Source organism: Myxocyprinus asiaticus, chromosome 5 (assembly GCF_019703515.2).
Source record: "Myxocyprinus asiaticus isolate MX2 ecotype Aquarium Trade chromosome 5, UBuf_Myxa_2, whole genome shotgun sequence".
Taxonomy (NCBI): Eukaryota; Metazoa; Chordata; class Actinopteri; order Cypriniformes; family Catostomidae; genus Myxocyprinus; species Myxocyprinus asiaticus.
In genome coordinates, this window is record NC_059348.1 from 37,054,012 (window position 1) to 37,074,386 (window position 20,375).

Genomic DNA, 20,375 nt, shown 5'->3' on the forward strand with positions numbered 1-20,375 from the left:
ATTAACTGATATTAATGATTAAACAATGAATGGTTTGCTTGAACAATATTTTAGTATTTTGGAGACCTTCTATTAGGTAATATATTGTGTAAGCGCTAAGAAAAGCAGGAGATCTCTTAACTTTGAAGGCACACATTCCTTGTTCATTCTTAAGGCAAATTTTCCTACATTAAATATTATACATGGCTTTGAAACCTTAACAAATTACCATTTGCTAGCCATTGCGCTTAATGTTTGGATAGGTTGGTAAAATAATACTGACTTTGACTGATTGCTCAGTCCTAAATTCTTATTCAGGGAGAAAATTGGCACCATCAGAGGAAATATACCTTGAAACAGGCTGGTGAAGGTAAATTTTGATCTACTGTGAATAAGACGTCTCATGATTTTTCATGTTCACACCTTCACCTTTTGTGAGTGTGAGGACAATTTGTGAATTTAACATTCAATAGAGGATGAATTAGATGACTAAAGTGCTCAATACTTTAAAATATCACACTGTGTGTGTTATACATACATATATATATATATATATATATATATATATATATATATATATATATATATATATATATATTTCAATCAAGTAAATCCATTTCTGAGACATTTAATACTAAGCACTAAGATGTGTGATTTTTGTGCCACTATAGCGGCACTAAATAAAATAGCAAAAACAACAGTGTAACGAGTAAAGGATGAGCAAGGAAGAGGCGGGAACTGGCAGAACAGTCAAAGTAAACTTTAATGCCAAACTCAACTTAAAACAACATTAAACATCAGACACACACAGCTGCCACGTGCATCTCTCTCTCTCGAAATGCCATCTCCGGCTTCCCTTTATCTCGCTCTTTCGCTAATCAGCTGACTCAGCACCGTGTGCCCTCACAGCCCGGCCACATCGTCCTCCTCGTCACACTCCTGCCCCGCCCGATTCAGGCTGGGGCGCCATCTGGACTGACCAACTCCTCCCCCCATCTCTGGAAGGGAAACGCTGCCCTTCCGGCTGTTCCGCCAGCCGGTGGTCCACCCTGCCTCTTGGGAACCTGGGAGAGAGACGAGGGGAGGGAGAGGGGAGAGGGAAAGGGTGAGCGGGAGACACACATAGAGAGAGAAAAACTTGCTCACCAGTCCCCGGACATGCTGTCGTCTGGTCCTCAACCACTCCTCCGACCTCTTGCGGACAACAGCCGCTCCTCACCGGGCGGCCGGCAGCGATTCTTCCATCCCCCAGCGGATGGCTGCGGCTCCTCCCCTGGTGGACAGCAGCGGCGAGGACTCCAGAACAGCGAATCCCTCCTCCTTCCGGGGTTTTGGCACCAATGTAACGAGTAAAGGATGAGCAAGGAGGAGGCGGGAACCGGCTGAACAGTCAACGTAAACTTTAATGCCAAACTCAACTTAAAACAACATTAAACATCAGACACACACACAGCTGCCAAGTGCATCTCTCTCTTTCAAACTGGCTTCTCCGGCTCCCCTTTATCTCGCTCTCCTGCTGATCAGCTGACTCAGTGCCGGCTGTGCACCCTCACGGCCCGGCCACATCCTCCTCCTCATCACAAACAGTTTTTAAACAGGTGTCCCAAACACTCTCCATATGTTCCACTGGTCAACCAACAGGGTTGGGAGGGCTACTTTTGAAATGTATTCCACTACAGATTACAGAATACATGCTGTAAAATGTAATTTCTAATGTATTTCGTTAGATTACTCAAGTCAGTAATGTATTCTAAATACTTTGGATTCTTCAGCACTGGTAGATTTTTTCACTTGTTTTGACTATAAAAACTCTGCCAGTACAGTAAGACAAAATAAACATGTTAAAAATACATTCTCTGAAAAACCTAAATATCTTATTCAGTGTTGTTTCTAAAGCAAATTGATCTAGTCAGTTTGATTATGTTTTAAGGATTTTTAGATATTTTTTACAGGAAAACAATACAAATTATTATCAAGAAAATGATTTTTGCCCTAATATCAAAGGTCTTACTAGAAAAAATACATTATGATCCAACGTGAGTTTTCTTGATAAAAAAATATGATTGTGCCTGGTAATGTGTATGTAAAATAGCTAGAAATAGCATTTTAGCTTAGCGTAATGCTGACAATTTACACAAGATTTATTTCTATTTCTTCTGCTCCAAACTTACTTCAAACTTACTTCTCTGTCTGCTCGTATGAATGTAACGCATAAGAAAGTATTTCACCGCTGTTCAAATGCACTTTGGATCGCATCATTTATATGTATACATTTTTCCATCTGAAAGGACTAAATATTAAATGAAACAAATGACAATAAAATGCAAAGTAATCTCTTCAGTAATCAAAATACTTTTTTGAATGTAATTGTATTCTAAATACCAAAGATTTAAAGTGTATTATATTTTGTATTTTAAATACGTTATCCCTTTACATGTATTTCATTACTCCCCAACCCTGTTGACCAAACACACACTCCCACCCTAAACCCATGCCACTGACCTACAAATGGCTTACTTACAGTTGTCTCTGCATATTAAACTTGGATAAATATTTTAACACTGAAAAAAAAAAAAAAAAAAAAAATCACATCACATTTTAATGCCTGTTGATATTGATCTACAAGCAAAATCCACGGGTACAAACAAATTTGCTTAGTCTTTCAACAAGCACACAACAAAAGCTGGATAAGAAAATCACTTAATAAACAAACCAATTCCAGTTTTCTCTCTGCTTTTAATTTTCATGTGTGGAAAAAACTAAACTAAAACTAATGGCTCAATCTATAGAGAACAAAAGCCTATTGTAACATTTTTCCTCCAGCCTTTATTAATCTATTCAAAAACTATTGTCTAATATTCTATATTTTAAGATTGTCCAGAAACATTATGATACAGACTCTTTTTATAGCTAAATGTAATTCCCACACAATGGCAGGCAGCCACTCTCTGCATTTTGAAATGTTAGCTTCTGTTGTAACTGCATTATAAACATTTAGGTGATGCTAAACATCCTGGCCAGTTCTTCCTTAGAGGGACAGTGTGTAAATAGTTGTATTTAGCCAAAGGCCAGATTGTATATTTGAGTCTGTGGCTCTCTAAGCAAAACCACAGTGAAAGAGAGGGGAGGGCAGGTTCTAACACTGCATCTGGATGTGAGATGAATACTGTTGTAAGAGCTTTTTACCTAAGCCTTCTCTTTCTTCTTCACCCTCTCTTTCCATCTCTCCTGATTGCACTTCCTTGCAGTTAAACAGGCATTTTGGTTAACACCTTGCTCAATATGCATTTAAAAGAGAATTCAGCTACAAACAACATTCTGCCTTCCATTAGTCCTAGTTTCTTCTTTGAACATTCTGTATTTCACCAGCTTACACAGTTAAATGCTTGCCTAAGAATGGCTGCTGCTCATTCACACTAGTAATTCTTATTGTCTCCTCAGTCATTTTTTTGTGTCTTAGAAATATTAAACACTTAATTGTGCAGCACATGGTTTGCTTTGAATGACAAAAAAGTATTGTGAACTCACTGGTGATGTCATGAGCAAGAGTTCTCAAGGACATATAATACATTTCCAAGCATGAAAAGACATTGAAAGATGTGCTCAGCTCTAAAATATTTCAGCTCCTAGAAATTTCCCTTTGTGAATAAAATCTCTAAAAACAATTTGTGAAAAACTGTAAGCACAAAGAAATCTTCATAGAAAGTTGCAAAGATTCATTGGTCAAAAGGTCTGGGATCCCTGCAAGAGGACATACTTAGTCTTAGACTTAGATCCTCCCATGCTAAGTAGCATATTGGGCAGTAAGTTCTCTCCAATGTTTCCCATCTCTGGCCACGGTTTTGGCGTCATCCCATGTGGTGTTTAGTGTCTTCAGGTCTTGGATAAACGTTCTTCTCCATGTGTTTCAGGGGTGTCCTCGTTGCTGCTTCAAATCTGGTGGTAACCATCTCATTGCAATCTTGGGGATCCGATGGTTCTCCATTCGTAGAACATGGCCAGCCAATCTGAGTCTCCTGCGGGCAATGATGATGTGGAGCTTGCACACCTTCGGAGCACCTCTTCGTTGGTGATATGATCGTAATATCGGATCTTGAGGATTCAGCATAAACACCTTTGCTGGAAGACGTCGAGCTTCTTATTGATGCTTGTTGATGCCTTCCAGGTCTCGCTGGCATAGATTTCCGTCGGTACCACAATGGAGGTAAACATGCAGAGCTTGATCTTCAAGGTGATGGATGGTGAGCACCAGATATTTTTCATCCTCCGAAAGACTTCACCACTTTTCCGATGTGGCATTTGATGTCTGCCTCTGCATCTCCTTTCTTGGAGATCACACTACCCAAGTATGTGAATTTCTCTCCTCTCTAGCCACTGTGACCCAACTACAGTCACCTTTCTGCTGCCCATGGCATTCATGTGCATGATCTTCAACTTCTCAGTGCTTATCCTGAGGCCTACTTTTGCTTGCTTGCTTCTTCCAGATCAGTCATCTTTCCGTCTTTCTCTAGCAGGGTGATGTCATCGGTGAAGTCTAAGTCACCCAGGCGGTCTTGGTTGAACCAGTGGATACCGGGCCTGATGCATGCTCCTGCTCTCCGCATGACATAGTCCATGGTAATGCGGAAGTGAAGAGAGGATATGATGCACCCTTGTCTAACCACGGTGGTGATCTCAAAGAAGTCTGTGTGACCATTCTCAGTTTTGACATAGCAGCTTGATTGCAGATACAGATCTTTGAAGATGGTAATAAAAGCTGCCAGTATGCCATAGAAGTGCAGGATTCACAAAAGGGATTCTCGATGGTTGCTGTCGAATGCTTTCTTGAAATCGATGAAGTTCTATGATGTTCTGGAGGGTGATGATGTGCTCGCTGCATGATCTTCCACCGTGAAATACGGCTTGTTCCTCCCTCATGCATTGGTCGAGGGCTTTTCTCAGTCGCCGAAGTAGGACTATGCAGAAAGCTTTTCCAGGCACTGAAAGAAGGGTGATTCCACGCCAGTTGGTACATTCGGAGATGCTATCTTTTTTTGGGATCTTGACTATCATACCTCTTTGCCAGTCTTCTGGGACTTCTTCATTTCACCAGCATTTGTTAAACAGCGTCATCAGCTTTTCGAATATGGCCTGGCCACGTGCTTCAGGACCTCTGCAGGTATCTCGTCCAAGCCGGCCGCCTTATTGTTCTTGAGACTTTTGCGACTTTCACTTCTTCGATGGCGATTTTGCCAGTGTCCACTTGGAGCTCTTCCCCAGCTTCCATGCGCCTTGAGGTCGTAAGTGGTGATCGGGTCTGGATGATTAAGAGTTTCCCGGAAGTGTTTAATCCATCTCTTGTTTTTCTCATCTTGGTTGACCAAAAGCTTCCCGTTCTTGACCTTGACATACAGTACAAACAAAGGACAAACAGTACAAACAAAATAAAGCAGTCAAATAATAACTGAATATTAAGTGAGAACACAGGGTTGAGTAATTGGGCATCATTATTCTGATTTTTAAGACCTGTCCTTGTCATCAAAATGTGTTATTGAGGCCTATGGGTATTTTTTTTTTTTTTGTTTTTTTTGTTTAGCTTGTGTCCATGTGCGGTGGCCCTCACACTTGTTTTTCTGTTGAAGTTCGTAGCAGATGTGAAGCTAGTCTCTACTGACATTACAACGTGTTTATCTCAAAGATATTTATTTTGCTGGCTGGTCTCACAAATTTGCCATGACAGTACATTTGTTGAGTTGAACTGACAGCATCATCAAAAAAAGAAAACAGCATTATAACATTGAGAATTTAGGGTGTGACATGAAGAGTCTACAGGTTATTTCACTGCAAGCGTGACCTGTCGAGATAATAATTCGATTTAAAGTCCAAATTCCAAACCAAAGCTAAGTAAACACAGTTTAATTAAATGGATTTTCTCTTCTTCTCCCCAATTTGGCATGCCCAATTCCCAATGCACTCTAGGTCCTTGTGGTGGCATAGTGACTCAGTCCAGGTGGTGGAGGACAAATCTCAGTTGCCTCTGCATCTGAGACAGTCAGTCCATGCATCTTATCACGTGGCTTGTTGAGCATGTACCCTGCGGAGACCTAGTGTGTGTAGAGGCTTCACACTATTCTTCGCGGCATCCACGCACAACTCACCATGCGCCCCACCGAAAGCAAGAACCACATTATAGTGACCACAAGGAGGTTAACCCAATGTGACTCTACCCACCCTAGCAACTGGGCCAATTGGTTGCTTTGGAAGCCTGACTGGAGTCACTCAGCATGCCCTGGATTTGAACTTGTGACTCCAGGTGTTGTAGTCAGTGTCTTTACTTGCTGAGCTACCCAGGCCCCCATGCTGCATTCTTTATTAAGTTTTATTCATTCTCATTTTGATGAGTAATTATTCATCAAAAACACATAAGAAATTAGGGTTGTATAGTAGGAAACAGGCAAAAAGCAGTAATATTCTTATTCTTGTAATGTGTTTTGTTTGTATTGTTTCACATGTGTTTTCATTAATAAAAGTGCTATACTATACTGGTCCTGTGGGATTCTTAAGTCTAGTGATGAAGTGCAGAGTCACTCTAGCTTGTGCATGTGAATATTCAACTCACAAAGTGGGTCAGGGGTTCTCCAATTTGTAGTCTGCTAGCACCGTTTTAAAGAGTTATCAGCCTCTCCCTTGCTTAAAATATTAAAAATGCATAAGTGACTGCACAGGTCAAAAGCTTTGTTTTTTTTTGTTTTTTTTTACGTGTTTTATAGGAGCACATCACTATGTTTAAGAACAAATGCTTAACAACACAAACCATAAAGAGAATTCTAGAACATTCATTAAAAATGAATAACATGTTCACATATCCAGTATACCATCCAGCCCATATACTTCAATAAACTGTCAAAAAATGACAAGTTGCTCGATTTCAAAGCCTTATCAAAACCCTCTGTCTTTACATATCAAACAGACTTTATTCACTGTCAAGAACACATGTTTTGTTTGCTTTGTACTGTGAAAATCTCTTCTGAGCAGAATAGTAGGGAGGTCTTTATTTTTTTTCTTCATTTCTCCGCCTAAAACTTCTGATAATGTGACATCCAATAATATTTTTCCTATTAATGTATATTTGCCTTGACGTGCCCTAGTCATCTGCATCTACATCCATTAACCAGACCTAAAAATGTTTAAAATGATCACACACATTTAATAAGTGATGTTTGAATGCCGAAGGGATTGCTTAGATATTTCGAAACTTGTTAGAAGTGATATGGAAAATGTGTAATCACAGTATAATGCGTATATGTGCATGACTAAAACATTTCTGATTTTACCTGCAAACCGTCCCACACTGCTCAATGTATGAATAGTTCCTAGACTTTTGTTACACATTAAGTCCACACAGGGCTGGGCTGTAACGGAATGCATGTAACGGCACTACCTATTCAGAATACAGAAATGAAGTAACTGTATTCAGCCCCCGTTTCAAGCACCTGTATTCAGAAACAGTTACTTTATAAAATTTTGTTAGAATACTTTTAGAATACAACTCTCATAATGACCACAAAATAAGGCAGAAAGAAAAAAAATCTTGTCAATCAAGTGAGAAACTTTATTGTTTTTCTGAACAGTTAAGTGCTGCACACACTCGCTCTGTCTTCCCCAGATCAGTGGTAGTGCATGATTGCAGCAATGCCAGGTTTCCCTTTCGTAGGAACTCGAGCTGCGTAATCGCATTGGTACATGCCCTGAGTATCAAGTGGTCTGAAGCCCTTGTACAATCACGGCAATTTATTGGCTTGTGGCGCTTAAGCAACGCCCCTAGAGAGCTATGTCATGGGCTCCATAAAAGCGCTCGCTTTGGCACCTTTCGAGTCAGATTTTCTGTTCTTCAATGCACAATTTTCTCTAAGCCCAAATTTGTTCCAATGACTCATGTCAAAGCGAGGACTATTAATCCTCCATTTTGAGTGGCAAACACGTAAGGATGTCGTTTCTACAGCGTAGATTTCAGAGCAATTTCCAAACATTACAAGGGTCCGACGGGGACAGCTGCACTTTTCGAGGCTTGCAATTTCTCACCATGAAGCGTTATCCCCACTTGTTCCAGTTCCACGGCCTACAGATTTGAAGCTCCGTGTTCGGGAGCCATTTGGCATCTGAGAAGTTTGGAGTGTTTTTCACCCTCCCCCTGAGAAAAAATGAGAATCTCGTCAGACATGCTCTGAGGCCTAGCTCGGCGGCCATTTTCTGACAAACAAAGCATGAAAAAGAGTAACCATGCACCTCTTGAGCCATTGCCATTACGATAAAACACTGTATGAGAGAATTCGTCGTTGGAAGGTAAGGAACAAATTGGCCCCTTTGTCCCTATTGTCTTTAACTTGTGTCTTTTATATTCCACCCATTCGTGGACCACACGGGCATTCTGGCGAGACAAGAGACGCACACTGCTATCTCGATTTTTTGGTGGCGGCATGGATGTTGCTCTTTTCACTCTGCTATTGGATCTACACATGATGGTTTTGCAGTCCAACCAAGTGCATCGCATTAAGTAATGACTTTGAGCTAATATCGGCTCCGTTTGGAATTTTCCTCATGTTTTCCCCCCGCGGCTCGTGCTGGGGAACTGATCAAGCTGATGCTTTTGTACGCGAGGGTGTTTCGTGCTATCCGGGTACTACACGTTGTTCCCCCATTATATGCTGGGATTGGTTTAGTGTCTAACCCATTTTTCAATACACCAATTTAGCTCACTTTCCCCTGTAATTTACGCTGGCAAACAAGCACTGACTATTTTCAGCTTGAGTTTGGCCTCTGCCTCCATGACCAAGGGTCTCGGGGTATGCGTAATATAACTCAATGTAAGATATAAATAGGTGTACACACAAGCCTATGGGCTTGCTGTGTAATGAAGAATGAGCCCCCATTCAGTGAATGAAATTGGACCATATGAACATATCCGTTTCTCTCCTGTTTTGCCCTTCAGTCAGTATAGGAATGAGTTCGCCATTGTACGTGCCTAGAACTTCTGACAACCAGAACATGGTACAGTTTCCCCCCACAGCTTGCTGGGGAGTGAACATAAAAAAAAAAAAATTTAAAAAAACTTGGTCTCCATGACCAAGGGTCTTGAGATATGCGTAACAGAATTTGATGTACATCAAGCACAAGTGTACACAAAACACACAGTGAACATAAACGCCACACATTGTCCCCCATAAGAATGCTGTGGCCATTGTGGCGAGCCTGCTTTCTCTCAATTCCCCTCCATGTTCACACATTCTTTCCCGTTCTATGCTTGGGAAGATGGTTTATTTGGCATCCTGTGCTGTAAATATATTCAGAGTGACCTTTTTTTTAGAATTGCCTGATCAAATTCAGCCACTGTCTCCATGACCAAGGGTTTTGAGACATGCATAACAGAATTTGATGTTCATCGGGCACAAGTGTACACAAAAAAACACAGTGAACATAAGCACCACACATTGTCCCCCCACAAAGAATGCTGGGACTGTTGTGGCGAATCAGTTTTCTCAAATAAGCATTCCCCCATAATGTTCCTACACTTTTCCCCATTCAAATACCAGGGAAAATGTTTATTCTGTCAGTGTCCCTGCTGTAGATACATTTCAGGGCGCCCATCATTTATGCCTAAATAAAATAAAGGCAAAAACATTATCAAATTCCCTTCAATCAGTCACAGTATTGGAGGAGCGAAGGCCCTCTGCTGTGCTGTTGGTTCTGGCCAAGTGCACCATCTTGTGGTTACAGGTCATGCTGCAGGCAAGAGCCATGCAGCCGGCTTGCGTCCCATTCTGGATTTTGAGACATTTGAATTTCGCTCTAATGAAATGAATGCTGTTACAGAAAAAAAATATGTCACAAGGGCAGCCGGGGGATTGGTTTGTGACAAAAGATTTGAAGGACATTTATTTCCATATTCAGATTTTGCAGAAGCACAGGTGTATTCTCAGATTCGCTTTTGGGGCAAGTGTATCAATTTTGTGTCCTTCCATTCGGACTTGCACTGGCACCATGCATTTTCACAATGCATGGATGCAGCTTTGATGCACTTGAGGCTTCAAGGCATCCACGTTTTGAATTATATCAACGATTGGTTGGTGTTTGCCCACTCTGAGACTTTGACATCAAGATGTCATTCTCAGCCATGTGATCTAGGGCTGTGTGTAACCTAGACAAGAGTGTCCTGTTGCCAGGGCAACAGACACTATTTCTAGGGGTGGAGCTGGATTCACGAGTGATGCAGGCGCGTCTGTCTCCGGTTCACGTTTTGTCATTCTGCCGGTGTCTAGCGATGTTCAGAGTGGGATGCGTTCTCCCTGCGAGAACATTCACAGGCTTTTGGGGCTCATGATCTCAGCTTCTGCTGTCATTCCCCCGGGCATGTTGCATGCAAGATCTTTTTCAGTGCTGAATGAACTCCACAAAGGTACTTCAACCACTGACATATGTGTTCAGTCTCTTCAAAGTGACACGTGAGTGCTACCGAACTCTTAACATGGAAACGGACCTGCCTTTTGATGTCGGGTGTTCCATTGGACAGGTGTGTCGCTGCAAAGTTATAACAGATGCCTCCTCCACGGGTTGGGGTGCTGTATATGAGGGTCGTCCAGCCTATGGGGTTTGGATGGGCCACTGGTAATATTGGCACATAAAGTGTCTGGAGATGTTCACGGTGCTGCTGGCATTAAAGATTTTCCTCCCGGAGATTCAGTGCAGCCATGTCCTCATCTGGTTGGAGAACAGGATGGTGGTGACCTACATTAATTGCCAGGGAGGAGTGCGTTCTCATGTCATGCTGAGACTGGTACGTTGCATTCTTCTGTGGGCACGGGACAATGTGCTGTCTCTACGAGCCATGCATGTCCCAGGCCGGTTGAATTTGGTGGTGGTTCTCCTTTCTAGACAGGATTTGATGCCCGGAGAGTGGACATTACATCCTCAGATTATGGAAAAAATGTGGAGAATGTTCAGCAGAGCGGAAGTGGACCTGATTGCCTCAAGCGAGAAGTCACACTGTCCCCTCTGGTTTTCCCTCTTGCCCCTGGCACCACTGGGCATCGATGCATTGGTGCATCAGTGGCCAACAACATGTCTTTACGTATTCCCATCGATCAGTCTGCTGCACGCAGTTCTGCAGAGTTCAGGAGGATCAGGTTTGGCTTCTTTTAGTGGCGGCGTTTTGGCCATCTCAAGTATGGTTTTCTACTCTGATCTCTCTCCTGGAGGAAATGCCTTGGGAGATTCCAGTCAGAACAGACATGTTGTTTCAGGCTTGGGTTAGCATTTGGCACTCCCAGCCAGACTTGTGGAGGTTATGGGTATGGCCCCTCAGCGGGCACTCTTTTGAATGATGGGTTATCCCCTGTTGTGGTTGATACCATTCTGAATTCTAGAGCTCCATCAACTAGGAAGCTTTATACATTCAAGTGGCATATTTTTGCTTCTTGGTGTACAGTGCAAGGTGAAACTCCAGTTCACTGCCCTGTCAGTACAGTGCTGGATTTTTTGCAAGAGCATTTTGGGGCTGGGGTTTCCCCGGCAATGCTTAGTCTATGTTGCCGCTGTGGCGGCTGAGCATGTGCTTATCAATGGAGTCTCTGTCAGTAGACATTCTCTTGTCTCTCGTTTTATGCATGGGGTAAGCAGGCTTAGACCTTTGCGTCCAGTCCGCCGTCCACTAGAGGGTGCAGGAGTGGCCGAGGACCAGGCTACGGCATATCAGCGAACCGGCGAGTAAATAATAGATTTTTTTCTCTCTCTGCAACTCCGCGTTGGCCTTTCCCTCTCTTTTTAAATATTAGTATTGTGTTTTAGTTTGATATCATCACCGTTACGGTGTATAAGTAGTACTGCGTTTTTTTGTGTGTGTGTGTGTTATGTGTTGTTTTCCTCCCCTTGTCCTCTCCCAGATCCAGGAAGGCGGGGATGACTTCCCGGCAGATGGGGCCAGAAAAGAGGGGCGGGGATGTACGTCATGCCGGGGGCTCCCCGGCCTGAGAGAACGAGGGAGGAATGTGGCAGGGTGGAGGGCCGGGCCGTGATTCTGCACACCTGGCCCCTAATCAGGCTGATTAGGGATAAAGGCGACTGGAGATGGCAGTTCGACAGAGTGTGTGTTACGGGCAGCTGCCTGGCATGTGTTTCTCTTTAAGTTAATCATTAAATTATTATTTATTTTGTTAACAAACTCGCTGCCTCCTTTCCATTGAACTTCGTTACAGTAACATATGAGTCCAAATGATGACAGAAAAACCTCATGTAAATAACTACTGTAAAAATTGAGAGGCTGGTTCAGTGTGACATAGTTACACACAGACATTAATATTTATATCTCAAATTTTAAAAACATCTCATGAGAAGTGATCTACAAAAAAAAATATAACCATAAAAAATTTTAAAAAAGGATGAGTTAAAGAATCAAAAGCACCCACAAATAAATGTGTTGGTAATAAGAGAGAGAGACATTTTTTTATAAACAGGCCTAATATGGAAATATGCAAGCAAGTCATGAATATACTACATTGTTGTAAAATGACCTCAAATTTTGTTTTATTTCTGCACATGGCATCCAGTTATCATATCAAAAATAAATATGGTTTATTTGCATTTATTTTATAAATGTGTGTCAAAATATATAATTTTTTGTAAGTCCAATCAAATAATGGGTTAAGAAGAAGATTAAAATGTTAAAATATTAAAATAGTGTAGTTGACCACAAACTACCTTCTGTTTGTCTTCTGCTTTCCATAAAGAAAAACATTAGTGTCCAACTCCATATTTAATTTAAAAAAACAACAAGCTATTCCGATTCACTTAGATTAATTATAAGTGGAGGTGTAGCACTTCAGATAAGATAGTAAAGACACATCACACGTACTTCTTCCAATTGTGCCTTTCATTTATAAATATGTATTCTAAAAGTATTCTGAATATGTTACTTTTTATTTGATGTATTCGGAATACTTTACTGAATGCATTTTAGAAAGAGCATTTAATATTCATCCCAAAATACTTTCTTAAAATAATCTGCCTAACCCTGAGTCCACAAATGTTGAGATTTAGATAGAAGATCGGTTTTATAACAAGCATACATTTAGCTCCATTTAACTCTGATTATTAAAATGAATAGATCAAACACTTCTATTTGTGGCAAAACTCTGACATAAAACTGTTTTAAGAACATATTAATTATTGCTTACAGTAAAAGTCATGGACAGCATTACTTATCGCAGTTACAGAATACATGTCTTATATCATGCAAAAAGTTTTATAAGAAAACAACTAACTATTAACTAATTAGTGCAAATATGTCATCATCCACAAAAGGTCCACAAACTTACCATCAAAACAAACTCATCAAAATCATAAATTATAAGATGACTTGTCATAAATCAATTATATGGCTTTGGAGAACTGATTCATTTATATGAGTAGCCTTCCACCTGATTATTCTGTGTTGTTTTCTGATCTGTTTATGTTGACAGAGATCTCAGGGAACTCAGAGGACATTCCGCTGGTACGCTGGAGGCAACAGTGGTTGGAAAATGGCACCTTGCTTTTCCACATCCACCATCAGGATGGCAATCAGAACTTACCTGGCCCGGCGGCCACAGCTTACCCTGCTAGTGACTCTGCAGAGGAGGAACTTCGTATCCTGCACATCTCTGTCATGGTATGTAATCACCAACCATGTATGCTGATTACACTGAAAGGGCACAGTGTAGTTATTTAGCTAAGAGTTGTAGGGAACAGTATGTGTGTTAGGAATTTAATTAAACTGTCCACATGTCTACGTCATTATGTAAGGAATTTATAATGGAATTAGCCGCATTCGACAACCATTATAAGAAGGATAAATTACAAATAATTATGTTATTTGTCTGAATACAATTCTCCACCATTAAAATCGTAATACAACGGCTCGTTGTATTCGCTCACAATTTCTATTGTAAGGAATTAGCTTTAATAAGGGAATTATGATTAATTCGCTTATTGGAGTAAGACTATTCTCATGGCTTATTGAAAATAATATCACTCAGTTTATATATAGTTCAATCTTAGGTGCACAGATCTTTGGAAATCAAGTGATGAGATTATTTATCAAAATATACCACAGTCAGTTCATCCATGCATACAAACGAGACTTTATTGCTAATCTAAACATAAAAACTAATCTAACACTTACAAACTGGGATGATGAGGCGGTGAGTCGTAGCGCAGAGAAGAGAAGAGCTTCCTCGGAACTTGGCATCCCGAGTTTTCTGGACTCTACATTGTATGGAACATGAGGGGCACCGGAGCAAGGCTACAAGACACGAGGGCCAGAGCGCGGAGGATGAGGAGCTTCAGAGGCAGTGGAAGTAAGGCATGAGAGCTGGAGAAGAGAGAGGAAGAGTTCTTCCTTAGTAGGAGTTTTGAGTTGAGATTGGCCGCACCCCAAAGGTGGTAGGGATGAGCTAATCAGAAGTACCTTTTTGGAGTCACATGGTCATTTCTTTCCTTCCTTTTCAAAGTTGATTTACGATCCTTTGTGTAAAGGATTTTTAAAAATTCCCGCTCTAAAGAGTTTTAATCATATATTCATATAATGAAATCGGTGTAAGAGACATGACATCTGTTAACCTCAACATTCTCTACATAAACAGGCAATCATTTACATACTAAATATGACATAATTTCATGAATATTCAACATGCAAGTAACAAAAAATGAAAATACCTGATTAAAAACCATAATGGTTAAATCATTGGTTTTACAACATGGATAATACATTACACATTATGAGAAGCATGACTGACAAGGTATATTATCAGGTTAAATCTTGAATGAGAGTTCTAGGCACTCAGACAGATTATGTACAGGATAAGATTACAGTAAAGTAAGATTTGTGATTCTGTCAGAGGTTATAGATTCAGATGCTGTTTGCAGGAAATGATCATGATGTCTCATGATCCCTCTTAGTTTAAGTTTAAGCATATAAATTGGTTATGTTCAAGAACAAAAGTCTTAGTTTTGGCTTATGTGTTAAGGGGTGTCTGTTTTAACTCTGTGTCTTCTGTTGACCATCACTCCTGCCATTAAAGCGGTGGTGGTCTTCTTTGCTGAGATGGTTAGATGTCATGTGATAACCATTAAGTGTGGGGGTATTTCTTGATTTACAACAGGACCGAGAAGGGGTCCTCTGCATTCACAGATCTTCTTTTGTTCTCAAGATGGTTAAGATACACAGATGGACATTCTTATCTCATTTAGCTGGGCAATGCCAGACTTTCGAGTGCTGTTTTGGCAGTCTCTTAGTTTTATGGCTTTGAGGAATTTCCAGGGTTAAAAAGTTGGGTTTTCCTGGATTCAAGTCATTTTGCATAGCAATTGTTAATTATTCTGCCCATAATATACTACAGAGTATACCAACACTGAATCTGCATGCTTTTTCATGTGTTCTGCACTGATTTTTGCATTACATCTGTAGAATGAATTTAAATATGAAAAATTTAAGATAGCTAAGCAACTACACACACTAAAAGTTGGGATGTCAACATAACCAGTATTTCGGTACCAAGTCGAGATTTAAATAAATAAAAAAATAACAAAACTGTCATTCTACAGTATTAAAAGCACAGATACCAACTCAGTTTGTTACCCATGCTGTCTCACTGACATGTGGATGCTTTCAAATGCTCACATGCATATTTGTGCACATGCTTTGTGAAGATCACTTGCAGTAATGCAGCTGTGCAAGTGAATGGTCAAATGCTTAGTCAGTCTTGTTCAAAATGCCCATCTTGTTTTAAGTGAATGTAATCAGGCAGGACAAAGATTGGATATGTGTCAAAACATAGCATCTATGCATTAGACCTTTCAGTGTAAATGTAGCCTAATAGACCTGCTGCTGTCCATTAAGCTGTTAATATTACTCAAAGAGCAATATTGATGAGGAAAAGAGAAAACCACTGACTGCTCTAGGCTGGATAACTCTACTAGCTTTAATAAGCCTTCTACAGTTAGATACTGAGAACTGAAAAGCACTGAACTGAAAAACTTGAAGTATGTTTTACTTAAGGGTTTACTCAATAATTCTTTCCCCATTAAAAAAGTTTTACTCAGATAGAAATTAATTGTTATTTTGAAACGTGTATAAAATAATTATCACTCACATGAGCTGAGGACTCTAGTCATATCAGTAACCTTCTAAAAGCGGTTTTATTCTACATGAGGCAGGGGTGCCCTCATGGGGTCAGCCATTTTATAATCACATGACCAGCTGAATACTACCTGCTTAATCTCAGTAACTGTCTTGTTATTGTACACTTTCACTCTTGGATTAAATTAATTATGGCTGATTGTTAATAGTAAATTTCTACAATGGCATCTGCAGCTGAAATCTGTTGATTTTGAATGATGCTGCATCCACACCAATAGGTGTCACTATAAGTCAAGATGACATGAGCATTAAGTTACTGAGTGCACCTTTAAGTGAGGCATACTTGGTCAACATGCCATTGTTTTAATCAAATTTGTTAATATTTACATAGTGAAATATCACTGGCATTGGTATCAACTACGCCACCTTAGCTGAAAGCATTATCAAATTAGACAAAAAGTATTACAATTTTACCTGATATAAAAAATAAATAAATAAATAAAAAATGCTGATGAGGAAAAACAAATTAACTTGCAAGGGGCAGGGTGTGTGTTGAATATTGCTAAATCTGACATTGTTTTGTTGGAGTTCTACGAGTTAGGGCCTAGCCATGAAGGAATTTTAGAGTGAACACATTACAAAGACTAGAAAAAGAGTTGGACTTGGTTGTGAGATAGAAGGCAAGATGAAAGTTGGTTTAGATTCAATAAATTAGTTGTTCCGCCTTCTGGCTTCACAACTCTTTGATCAGTGAACTGCTGTCATGATCCGCAGAAGTTATGCGGAACAATTGGCGCAAAGTATCTTCAGGGCATAAGGATTATTTAAAGTTTTTTAACACACTTGCACTTAGTATAATTAGTGGAAAATCCATATATGTTAACTGTCATGATGAATAGGAGTGGAGTTTGTAAAGAGTTTAACGCTAACTAGTAAAGTAGCCAAGATGAATGAAATAATGTAATGTAGTTCTAAACACAGGCTGGATGAATGGCCTGTTATTAAAATAAAATAAAAAAATTGGTATGCAAATCCTTAATTTGAAAAATGCACAAATGGCTCATTATTTCTATATAAAGTGAAATGGACATATGGGGGCTCCAGGCTTTGCTGAATTTCCTTGCTGTTTGAATTTCAAATCCTGTAATTGCATATCAGTGCTGCGGTTTTTTGTATGGTTAGATGATTCTCTGTGCAAAGCCACTGATTATTGAAAAATCACCATTGGAATATGATTCCTAGAAGCTTTGGGAAAGCTCCTATTGTTAGCTTACCCTGCATAATCCCTCAGATACTGAAGAAGATTGCTTACCTCCTGTCTCAATCACAGCCCTTGACATTGATATCCCTACAAAGAAGATAGTTATTAGTATTCTAATAGCAACACGCTGGAAGTCAGCAGACAATTCAACCTCATTGAAGAAGGCAACAGGACGCAAAGAATTTTCTCATCTCAAATCATTATGTTTGTCACTTCATAAGGGCAGCACAGTATTTAAGCATGACAGATATTGTGTTTTGATGTCCATGGACTATATACATCCACATTTCCAAAGGACTGGCTCCAGTCATTACTTAATTATTCTGACTACAGATGTGCACCATTTAAGGCTAGGGTAAAAAGCTCTTTATTTTTCTTATAAATAATAATGTTACACCCAACAAATTTTCAGTTAAGGACATATATTTATCATGGCCTGGAAAAATCTTAGGCCCTGGTCAGACAGGCAGCAATTTATTTATTTATTTATTTGCCTATCCAACTTAACCTGTTGCCTTGTGCCCCCTTGTTTGGGGCATACGCCTAAATATTCAAAACGCAATGGCTGTAGTTCATCACTACACTGTATTACAGGCATAAGTGTGGTTTCTTTTGAAAGTAGACACTTGGAAGTTTCCAAAAGTCAGAATTAATAAGTCATCAGGAAAAATTGTTAAAAAGCTTTCCATAATTTTTTTTAGTTTTATTTATTTCTAATTAAATAAGTCTGATATTCTATTTCAAATCTGTGGATAACTTTTTTATTAAACATTTAAGATTATGTCATGTGATTATGGACACATAGCATTAGTGCCATAAACATGACAAACATGACAAATTACACATCAGTTTAGTTTGGTTTTTTTTGTTGTTGCTTGAACAGAGTACCGACACTTCCTATACGCATATTATGTAGTCTGCATAGGGCACCAACTTTCTAGGGGGGCACCAGAAACTCCACCAGCTGCCCTTCCTCGTACATTATACTGTATTCAAAGACTGGATAGCAGTTGCAGACCACAGACAATTGCTTTGCAGGTCACACCATGTCTCCCCCGTAATTTACGCTGGTGATTGAACATTTAATATTGTCAGCTTGAGTTTTGCTTCTGCCTCCATGACCAAGGGTCTCAGGGCACGCGTAATATAACTCAATGTATAATAAAAATAGGTCTACACACGAGACTGACCGGCTTGCTGTGTAACGAAGGATGAGCCCCTATTCAGTAAACGAAATTTGCCCTTCGGTCAGTATCGGGATGAGATTGCTGTTGTACGCACCTTGAACATCCGACAATCAGAATATGGTTCAGATTTCCCCCGCATCTTGCTGGGGAGCAAACATTTAAAAAAACAAACAAAAGAAATGCTTCCTGAATTCAGCCTCTGTCTCCATGACGAAGGGTCTCAAGACATGTATAAAATAATTCAATGTCCATCAAGCACAAGTGTACACAAAACACACAATGAACATAAGCACCACACGTTTTTCCCCCATAAGAATGCTGGGACCGTTGTGGCGAGCCTGCTTGCTTTCAGTTCCCCTCCATGTTCACACATTCTTCCTCATTCTATGCTAGGGAAGATGGTTTATCTGGCATCCTCTGCTGTAAATGCATTCAGAGTGACAGCTTTGTGTAACTGCCTGATAGGATTTGGCCTCTTTCTCCATGACTAAGTATTTTGTGACATGCATAAAAGAATTTGATGTTTGAGCACAAGTGTACACAAAACATACAGTGAACATAAGCACCACACGTTGTAAAAAAGAAAAAGGGGCAATAGCGGTTGCTAGGGTGGGTAGAGTCACATTGGGTTAACCTCCTCGTGGTCGCCATAATGTGGTTCTCGCTCTCAGTGGGGTAACGCACTCAACAAGCAACGTGATAAGATGCATGGATTGACGGTCTCAGACACGGAGGCAACTGAGATTCGTTCTCCACCACCCGGATTGAGGTGAGTCACTACGCCACCACAAGGACCTAGAGCACATTGGAAATTGGGTATTCCAAATTGGGGAGAAAAAGGGGAGAAAAGAAAAAAAGAAAAGGGGGAATATAGGAGATTACCCCTTCTCAGAGAGAACGTGGCTTTTACAGCCCTCTCGGAAACGTTGGCTGCCCAACATTGAGATGTCATTCTTAGCCATTTGATCTAGGGCTGTGTGTAACCTAGACAAGTGTCCTATTGCCAGGGCAACAGACTCTGTTTCTAGGGGATGGAACTGGATTCGCGAGCAATGCAGGCGCGTCTGTATCCAATTCACGTTCTGTCATTTCACCAGTGTCTAGCGATGTTCAGAGTGGGATGTGTTCTCACTGCGAGAACATTTCATAGGCTTTTGAGGCTCATGATCGTGGCTTCCACTGTCATTCCCCCAGGCATGTGGCATGCGAGACCTTTTCAGTGCTGAATGAACTCAACAAAGGGACTTCAACAACTGATGCATGCGTTCCATCTCTTCAAAGTGACGTGTGGGTGCTACCAAACTCTGTTACCACTTTTGATGTCAGACGTTCCATTGGGACAGGTGTGTTGCCGCAAAGTTACAACGACAGACACCTCCTCCATAGGTTGGGGTGCTGAATACAAGGGTCGCCCAATCTACAGGGTTTGGATATGCCAGCGGAAATATTGGAACATAAAGTGTCTGGAGATGTTCACGGTGCTGCTGGCGTTAAAGATTTTCCTCCCAGAGATTCAGGGCAGCCATGACCTCATCCGGTCGGATGGTGGTGTCCTACATCAATCACCAGAGCAAGAGTGTGTTCTCATTCCATGCTGAGACTGGCACGTCGCATTCTTCTGTGGGCACGGGACAATGTGCTGTCTCTATGAACCGTGCATGTCCCGTGCTGGTTGAATTTGGGGGCGGATTTCCTTTCCAGACAGGGCTTGATGCTTGGAGAGTTGACATTACATCCTCAGATTATGGAACAAATCTGGAGAAGGTACGGCTGAGAGGAAGCAGACCTGTTCGCTTCGAGC

General features: G+C 40.6%; 1 protein-coding gene across 5 annotated transcripts in view; it reads left to right on the forward strand.

Moving 5' to 3' along the window:
- The window catches only part of LOC127441377 (astrotactin-1-like), a 502,716-nt gene that overhangs the window by 73,932 nt on the left and 408,409 nt on the right, over nt 1-20,375 (forward strand). For 4 of the 5 annotated variants that reach the window (XM_051698730.1, XM_051698731.1, XM_051698728.1 and 1 more), the window contains exon 2: nt 13,470-13,657. In XM_051698730.1, coding sequence (XP_051554690.1) covers nt 13,470-13,657 — 188 coding nt within the window. Of the gene's footprint in view, nt 1-11,899; nt 12,095-13,469; nt 13,658-20,375 lie in introns of those variants that run through there. The other variant, XM_051698733.1, reaches the window with a different exon arrangement.